Raw genomic sequence first — 7,986 nt, forward strand, 5'->3', positions numbered from 1 at the left:
TGATTTTCAAGTACTTAATTCTTTCCTTTCAGCTCCTTTTGATTCAATTAGTGAGACTTTTAGATTTTGTTGTAGTGCCAAGTATGTTCCAGGGATTAATTAACATAGTATGTAGTGCGAATTTTGATTGGTCCAGTGACTGATGTCAAAATTGGTGTTCTTTAATGTATCAAAGTCTCACAAATTCATATTGTCGTATATGATGAATGTGGTTGGTTTTGTATTGAGTGCACATTTATGCATGAAGAGTTTCAGCTGCAGATACAATAACATGGATTATCATGACTAGGCCAACTTTAAGCTTATTTTACCTCCATAGACCATAGTAATTCATGATATTTTTTTTCTTCTACTGAAGTATAAATGTAGAACAGTAGAAATTGAGTTTGTAGAAACTTTGGCTTTTGATCCATATGGGTTTTACTTTTTTGGTGTCAATAAATTTGGTGTATTTAGTGTTATATTTTATTTTCTTATGTGGCCTCCTTCTGTTGTCAAATCGATTTGATATTTCTATCATCTTTTCTCCTATATGATGGCAAATATTTATTGTATTAGTAATTGTAATTGTTCAGAATATGAAATCACGTAGAAACCCATAAATTTCAGCGAGCGCAATCGAATCTCGAACTCTCACCATCACCGCGGGTTCTTGATGTTATTTTGAAGACTGCGAGTTTATGAGAAATGGGGTTTTTGGATTCTTGGTGTGTGTTCTTGAGGATGATAATAGACAAGAGGAAGAAGGGAAATTGGGTAGGGTTTGGGACCTCTTGAAGAATTTTTTTGTTCTTCTGGGTTTGATTAAAAAAATTAAAGAAGATTGTTTTTCTATGTTTGTTGAAGGAAATTTTTATTTTTCTGGGTTTTTCCAATATTCAAATGAGAGGGATGAAAATGAAGATGTTTGAAGAAGATGAATGATGAATGAAGGTTATTGGGTTTCATTTTTTTTAATTTTTAATTCATTTTTAACCCAAAATCCGTTAAGTTTCGAATGGTTTTGGACGGAAGTGTAACGGCAGACCAATTTTGCAACGGAGTGTAAACGTTGAGGATGGTTTTTACTAATTTCGTAGTTGGGGAACGATTTTCGCAGGAAGGGCAAAGTTGGGGGACCAAAAGTGCAATTAAGCCAACAATCAACCCAAACCATCGTTATCCTCCAATCTCGGTGAAGTAACTCGCGGATGTCCATCAACACTCGGTGGTGATTGTTGAAACAAATCCTATCATCATCCGCAAAGCACAACAACAAGATCAGAACAATTTGTCTCACAAATCACCTCTCAAAAACCCCTAGTCCAGGCTAACCACAACCCTTCCTTCAACGCTTTTGCCTCTGCCCAGAAAGTTGTACCCCTTGTTCCATACCTCATGAATCCCACCAGGCAATGTCCATTACTGTCACGGACCAGGTCTCCTCCACCCATGCACTCCTCCCCCGGACGAAAAAAAAGACCAAATATGAAAAATTATATTTAAAATTTGATTAATCCATAATAATGTTAATTAGTATTTTACTGTAATCATCTTACTAATAATAATTTCCTTACAGACATTATTTTTTAATTATTTTATTGTTGCAATATATTAGTTTTTTGAGCATGTTTTGAATTATTTAAATATGATTTTGGTAATAATTTGAACGAACGGTGAGATGATAGGAGGGAGGGGAGCGGGATTTGAAATTCAAAAATGAAAAGGGAAGGATCCGTTGGTGTGCGACATTCCTATTCCGAAATGGTGACAACGGCTATATATTGATTGATATAGGCACAAGCAGAAGCACAAGCACGACGATTCATTTGAATTGAGAGATTGAGAAAGAAGAGAGAGAGATGGAGAAGAGTGGAGTAGTTTTGTCGGTGAAGGAGGCATTCGAGAAGCTGGAGAAGGTTGGAGAAGGAACTTATGGGAAGGTGTATAGGGCAAGAGAGAAGGCTACTGGGAAGATCGTTGCCCTCAAGAAGACTCGCCTCCATGAAGACGAAGAAGGTGTCCCTCCCACCACTCTCCGTGAGGTTTCCATTCTGCGAATGCTCTCTCGCGATCCCCATGTTGTCAGGTACTAATCTTTCAATTCGAATTCGAATTGGGATTTTTTATAAACCCTAATTTAATTTAATTTAATCTAATCTCCACACACACACACACACACACACACACACAGGTTAATGGATGTTAAACAAGGTCAGAGTAAGGAAGGGAAGACAGTGCTGTACTTGGTCTTTGAGTACATGGATACCGATCTCAAGAAATTCATTCGCACTTTCCGTCAAACTGGACAAAATGTCCCACCCAAAACCGTCAAAAGCTTGATGTACCAACTTTGCAAGGGCGTTGCTTTCTGCCATGGTCATGGAATCTTGCACAGGTAACCTAACCTAACCTAACCTAATCTCTCTTTCGAATCTTATTTTATCTATCTAATCAACACAAGATTAAGATTGGGTCTTTCTTTCTTTATGAAGGGACTTGAAGCCTCACAATCTCTTGATGGATCGAAAAACTAATATGCTTAAAATTGCTGATCTTGGCCTTGCTCGAGCATTCACCGTGCCAATTAAGAAGTACACGCATGAGGTATATTATACATTCTGATTGCTAATTCATGTTTTTGGTTCATCATTCATTACCTTACTTAGTTATTGCACTTTTCTGTCTCTGGTTTCAGATACTCACCCTGTGGTACAGAGCTCCTGAAGTCCTTTTGGGAGCCACCCATTACTCAATGGCAGTGGACATGTGGTCCGTTGCCTGCATCTTTGGTAAGCATCATCATCTAACTGGATTTTCCTACATTTTCACACCTCTATCATGTCGAGTTTCTACATCACAGAAGCTAGTACTATAGGTTGTGTTTGTATTAGATTTCAATTTAACTGGCCCTCCAAGTTGTTGTATCATCTATATTCCAAAAACAACCAAAAATGGCACAGGTAAAAACCAAAAAGAACATTCCTGTGACAGTACACTAGTACTATAGACATTGAATTGAATGTACTTACACTATACTAGTTCAGTTTACAGTACATTCCTGTTATTAGCCTTGATTCCCCTCCTTTTTTGCCAAAAGGATTTTCCTATGTTATTATGGGGCGGGCCGGGGGTAGTAGTATTATAATCTTAATATGTCCCTGAGAAAAGTTGCAAGAAATGCTGATGTGTGAGCACTTACTATGTTATTTGATAGAAACTACTACCTCTTATTGTGTTTAGTATTGTAACATTTATCGCTCTCTTCTTCATCTGGAATGTAGCTGAACTTGTAACCAAGCAAGCACTCTTTGCTGGTGATTCTGAGCTGCAGCAACTCCTTCATATATTCAGGTGGAAATCTAGCAAAATTATTGTTTATCATCACCTGCTTAGTTGCTTCATTTTGTGTATGTGTTGTTATATAGTTGGGCACTCCTTTTTTGTGCAGATTGTTGGGCACTCCTAATGAAGAGGTGTGGCCAGGGGTTAGTAAACTAATGAACTGGCATGAGTATCCTCAGTGGAATCCTCAAAGTTTGTCAACTGCTGTTCCAAATTTGGATGAGCTTGGACTGGATCTACTATCTGTAAGTTGGCTGACCCTTAACTTACTCCTTTGATCCTTTCTATTGTAGCAATTGTTGTTGACTTTCATCATCTCTTCATTTTCAGGAAATGTTGCACTATGAACCTTCCAAGAGGATCTCAGCAAAGAAAGCTATGGAACATTGTTACTTTGATGACCTGGACAAGACCTATCTTTAGGATTAACAAATGATGATTTGATGAATGTAGGAATTCATGATTACCGATTTATGCTTCTCTCGAGCGCATGTCAAAGTCTGTTTTAGGAATTATGGATGATTGCCCTTCTATATAGGATTTTGATCTCTTAAAAACACTGATTGAAGTGTTTTTGTAACTGCTGTTTTTGCTGATGGACCATATATGCCTTGATGATATATTTCTAGCTGATTTATATCAGCTTCTGTTCGATTTTCTTTGTTTGGTGGTCAAGTTGTGCCTTGATTTTAACAGAAGACAAATAAAGCCTGAGTTTTTGCAGCAAGAATTTCTGAAGCTAAGAACATGTTTGAAATTTCGTAAACTCCTCGATTTCGTAAACTCATCAAGCCTGAGTATGTGATTATGCAATAAACTCCTCAATTCGTTTTCTTTCAAACTAAGAACATGTTTGAAAATCTGAGGTAAAATATAGTATGTGTTGTATATGTATGTATGTATGTATGTGATTGTGAGGAAGAAACTTTTGGGATACACATGTTGAACAAAGTCATTTTTCTCTCTTTAATTTTTACATAAAAATGGATGTTTGAAAATCTGAGGTAAAATATAGTATGTGTTGTATATGTATGTATGTATGTGATTGTGAGGAAGAAACTTTTGGGATACACATGTTGAACAAAGTCATTTTTCTCTCTTTAATTTTTACATAAAAATGGTAATTTGAAAAAAAAAAATTATGAATGAGGTTGAAAGAGTTAGAATTGCTTATTAGTAACGGCTTCACAAATACAATATACATGTGTAGAGTGCTGCTCCCTCTCCCTTATAATCAGCGCTTAAAACCATGTTTTTTACTGACAACAAATTGAAATCTTTTCATAAAGGCACTTGATATCCTTTCAAAAAAAAAGACACTTGAAATTCAAATTATAAAATGCTTGATTGATGATGGCTTCCATTTTTATTTTTTTATAATGTTGTGAATTTACCCAACCTAGGAAAGTTAAGAGACATCACTACAAGGGGTATTTACAGTCCGGTTTAATTTAGTTTTGTGGAGAAAATTTATCTGAACGAATTACACAAGAGAACTATTTCTTAGTTTCAAGTTTATAAGAAAAAAAAAAACTATGTTAACTATTTGTAAGTTTCAAATTTAGAAGGAAAATAAAAACTATGTTAAATCTTATAATCACCGCTTAAAACTAAGTTTTTTACTGACAAAAAATTGAAATCTTTTCCTAAAAAGACACTTAATATCCTTTAAAAAAAGACACTTGATATTCAAAAAGACACATGATAAAACTATAAAACTCTTGATTGATGATGACTTATATTTTTATTATTGTATAATGTTGTGAATAGATTACTTCGGTTTTATAATTTAATCATACAATGGGTTGAGTTTATTTTTCAAATTCAATCCAACTTTAATCAGTTTGAATTGAATTTTGGTTTTTTTTTAAGTAAATGTTGAAATAAATAATGAAATCAAAGAAAATATTAGTGTAAAACACAAGAACCATTCTCAATAAGTTGATGAAGGTATGGCAAAAATGGAATATAACATAATCAGCAAGGGCTGCAAGGCTAAATCTATCGTTCCTGAGAACACTTTACTTCTTTTTTAATGCCTCCCTCATCCTTCGAGAGACTCAAGGATCGTTTACCTTATCATCCAGTTCTGTTTAGCACCAGTCCTTTCATCTTCATCTTTAGAGACATTACTAGAGCAGTTAGTCTTACACCACTATAACAAAGTTAAAAAAACAAAACTAAGTTCAATAATTTTCTCTACTACATTTTTTTCCAAACTTATTTCTTCATCCTGTTCTGTCTTAATTTCTGCAATTGATAACTGGTTCGTTGTTGTGTAATTTATTTTGCAGCAACTGCTTACTTTACTCTTTTATAAGCACCAGCAAAAGAATATTGTAAGGTGCTCATTTATTTCCTTGCTCTTTTAAGTAGAAAACGCAATGAAAAATACCCAAGAGCAAAAGTTTGCCAAAACCAGCCTCTTGCATTAGCATGATCCACCCTTTTAGCCAGGTACCAAGCATAAATTGCCTCAAAGACATGAGCAGCTGTTGCTAGAATAAACACCAGCCTTATCATCCACATTGACCGAAAGACAAATAGACTCGTAGCTCTGAGAAGGAACACAATCCCTACGTCAGGTAGGAAAGCAGCACAAAACAGAGAGATCATTCCAATGACACAAAACAACCACGTGTAGATCGTAGGGCCATCTAGAGTTATCATTTTCCTCTGTTGCCAGTAAGATATGGTCGAAGCCATCCCCTCTCGCGAGCTCACCATGGGAACATAGCCAATCTCTTCTTTGGCTTTAAGATAAGAGAAATAGTGGGTCACCCCCACCTGTAAACGAACAAGTATGAAAGTGCATAATATAGCATTTTACTAATCAGGATAATTTATCCATGCATCCTCAAAATACATGTGTTGTACGTTAACATCAGGGTAATTCATAGAACTTTCTTGAATGGAGTTAAACTGGTAATCTACACAACATGTTCCAAGACTTAAGAAGTGCATACTATTCAGCTAGAATAAAAGAAAAGGACTAACCTTGTGTACTTCAGAGGGAAGGATGAATGGCTGAGGGAGCCACCAGCGGTCAAGCCATGGATATAAGATTGTATAAACGCCCTGGCAAATCCTCCCGAGAACAAGAGCATGGTCAACAGCTAAGGAAGTTTTGGGCAGTTCATATTCCAAGCTCCTGAGTAGAGGTTGGAGGAATTCAAAAGTATTGACAGGTGAACCTGCAGAAAAGAAGAGTCAGCAGAGCAGTTGCTTCTCAAAATTCCAGCATAGTTTGTTAGTAAACATTGAATCCCGTTGGATGCAAACCAAAAAGCAGTTATTAGAGCTTATTTAGTGCTTTATCTAGTAGATAAGCTCCAATAAGTCGGTATCCAAACAGGTTCATTAACAGATAACACAGAGAAATGATTACCATCGGATATAAAGTATGCCTGGCCAGCAGCTATAGGGCGTTGTTTTCCCTTGCCAGCACTGTCATCCAGAAGTCCCATGCTTGCCAATATAAGGGCAAGGACAAGGTTCTCTACAAAAACCCAATCTGATTTTACAGTTTGGTCGCCAATTGTGAACAGAAGCAGACCCAACTTTGCCGTGGTTATGATCCTTGGAAGGTGTCTGTCTTCGCCGGGTCCGTAGATTGCAGCTGGACGAACAGCACAAGTGTAAAGACAATTCCCAGCATCGTTCTTGAAAGGGCGGGCATTGTTCTTGAGAACCAACTGTTCAGCAATTGATTTAGAGCGGCCATAAGGATCAACATGGTGATCAATAGGGAAATAAGGCAAGGACTCATTTCCGTTGACTATGCGTTGACCGGCAAAGACAACATTGTAGGTGCTACAATAGACAAGTCTTTTGATGCCAAGGTGTAGGCAAGCATCAAGAACATGGCAAGTCCCAGTTATGTTGACTTGATCAACACGAGTTAATTGGAGCATCTCTTTCCCTGACATTCCAAAAGCAGCAAGGTGGAACACACAATCGGCACCGCGGAGGGCGCTTTCCACATCCTCTTTGCGAACGATATCCCCTTTTGGATTGGATTGGATTGGATTTGGTCAGTATCTATCAATCGAATCAATCTCAGAAAACAAAGAAATGAAAATGAAAATGAAAATTGAACCAACCAACCTTGAATGCAACGGACTCCATTGTCCTTGAGAATAGCGAACCAAGGAGAAGAGTCGCGGAGGTCAAAGGCTCGCACCTCATGAGCACCTCTTCGTACGAGTTCCAAGCACAGAGCAGATCCTACGAATCCGAGTCCACCCGTGACCACCAAGGTCTTGCCCTCTATTCCTTCGTTCTCGCTCAGGTGCATTCTTGATCTGATTTCAATTCCCCTCTGTTCTGCTCTAATTCCCAATCTCACCACTTCACTGCATATGTTGATTGAATAAACCTCGCTACAGCAGCTGGTCTGGTAACACAGAAAGAAACCCCAACGCAAAGAAATAAATAAGCTTAATTGCACATTTGATCTCCACATATACATTTTTCACGATTTCGGTCCCCACAAAAATTAATTGCATTTCACGTCCTCAATGAATACCTCCGTTTGCAGAATTGATTTTCCGTCTATTTCCATCCAAATTTTAACGGTTTCTAGGTTTAAAAATAATAAAATAATAAAACCTAGGCTCTTCATCTTCTTCAAATACCTTCATTTGTAAAACCTATAAATAC

General features: G+C 37.1%; 2 protein-coding genes across 2 annotated transcripts; one reads left to right on the forward strand and one right to left on the reverse strand.

The window, feature by feature from the left end:
- Positions 1-1,727: 1,727 nt before the first annotated feature.
- LOC130717259 (cyclin-dependent kinase B2-2) lies at positions 1,728-3,978 on the forward strand. Its single transcript, XM_057567426.1, has 7 exons — positions 1,728-2,068; positions 2,174-2,377; positions 2,475-2,586; positions 2,678-2,771; positions 3,264-3,333; positions 3,431-3,569; positions 3,655-3,978. The coding sequence occupies exons 1-7, from the start codon at positions 1,842-1,844 to the stop codon at positions 3,745-3,747; spliced, it is 939 nt and encodes a 312-aa protein (XP_057423409.1). The 5' UTR covers positions 1,728-1,841; the 3' UTR covers positions 3,748-3,978.
- Positions 3,979-5,215: 1,237 nt separating this feature from the next.
- Positions 5,216-7,765, reverse strand: LOC130719175 (uncharacterized). The gene is made up of 4 exons (XM_057569813.1): positions 7,432-7,765; positions 6,713-7,330; positions 6,322-6,518; positions 5,216-6,111 (listed from the first exon to the last, which is right to left on the reverse strand). The coding sequence occupies exons 1-4, from the start codon at positions 7,619-7,621 to the stop codon at positions 5,677-5,679; spliced, it is 1,440 nt and encodes a 479-aa protein (XP_057425796.1). The 5' UTR covers positions 7,622-7,765; the 3' UTR covers positions 5,216-5,676.
- Positions 7,766-7,986: the final 221 nt, after the last annotated feature.

This window comes from Lotus japonicus, chromosome 5, assembly GCF_012489685.1.
Source record: "Lotus japonicus ecotype B-129 chromosome 5, LjGifu_v1.2".
Classification (NCBI taxonomy): domain Eukaryota; kingdom Viridiplantae; phylum Streptophyta; class Magnoliopsida; order Fabales; family Fabaceae; genus Lotus; species Lotus japonicus.

Coding starts and splice junctions, on each gene's coding strand:
- LOC130719175 (XM_057569813.1), bottom strand. CDS start 7,621: ATGCACCTGAGCGAGAACGAAGGAATAGAGGGCAAGACCTTGGTGGTC. Junction 7,331..7,431: donor TGGAGTCCGTTGCATTCAAG/GTTGGTTGGTTC, acceptor CCAATCCAAAAG/GGGATATCGTTCGCAAAGAG. Junction 6,519..6,712: donor GGCATACTTTATATCCGATG/GTAATCATTTCT, acceptor TCTTTTCTGCAG/GTTCACCTGTCAATACTTTT.
- LOC130717259 (XM_057567426.1), top strand. CDS start 1,842: ATGGAGAAGAGTGGAGTAGTTTTGTCGGTGAAGGAGGCATTCGAGAAG. Junction 2,587..2,677: donor TTAAGAAGTACACGCATGAG/GTATATTATACA, acceptor CTCTGGTTTCAG/ATACTCACCCTGTGGTACAG. Junction 3,334..3,430: donor CAACTCCTTCATATATTCAG/GTGGAAATCTAG, acceptor TTTTTTGTGCAG/ATTGTTGGGCACTCCTAATG.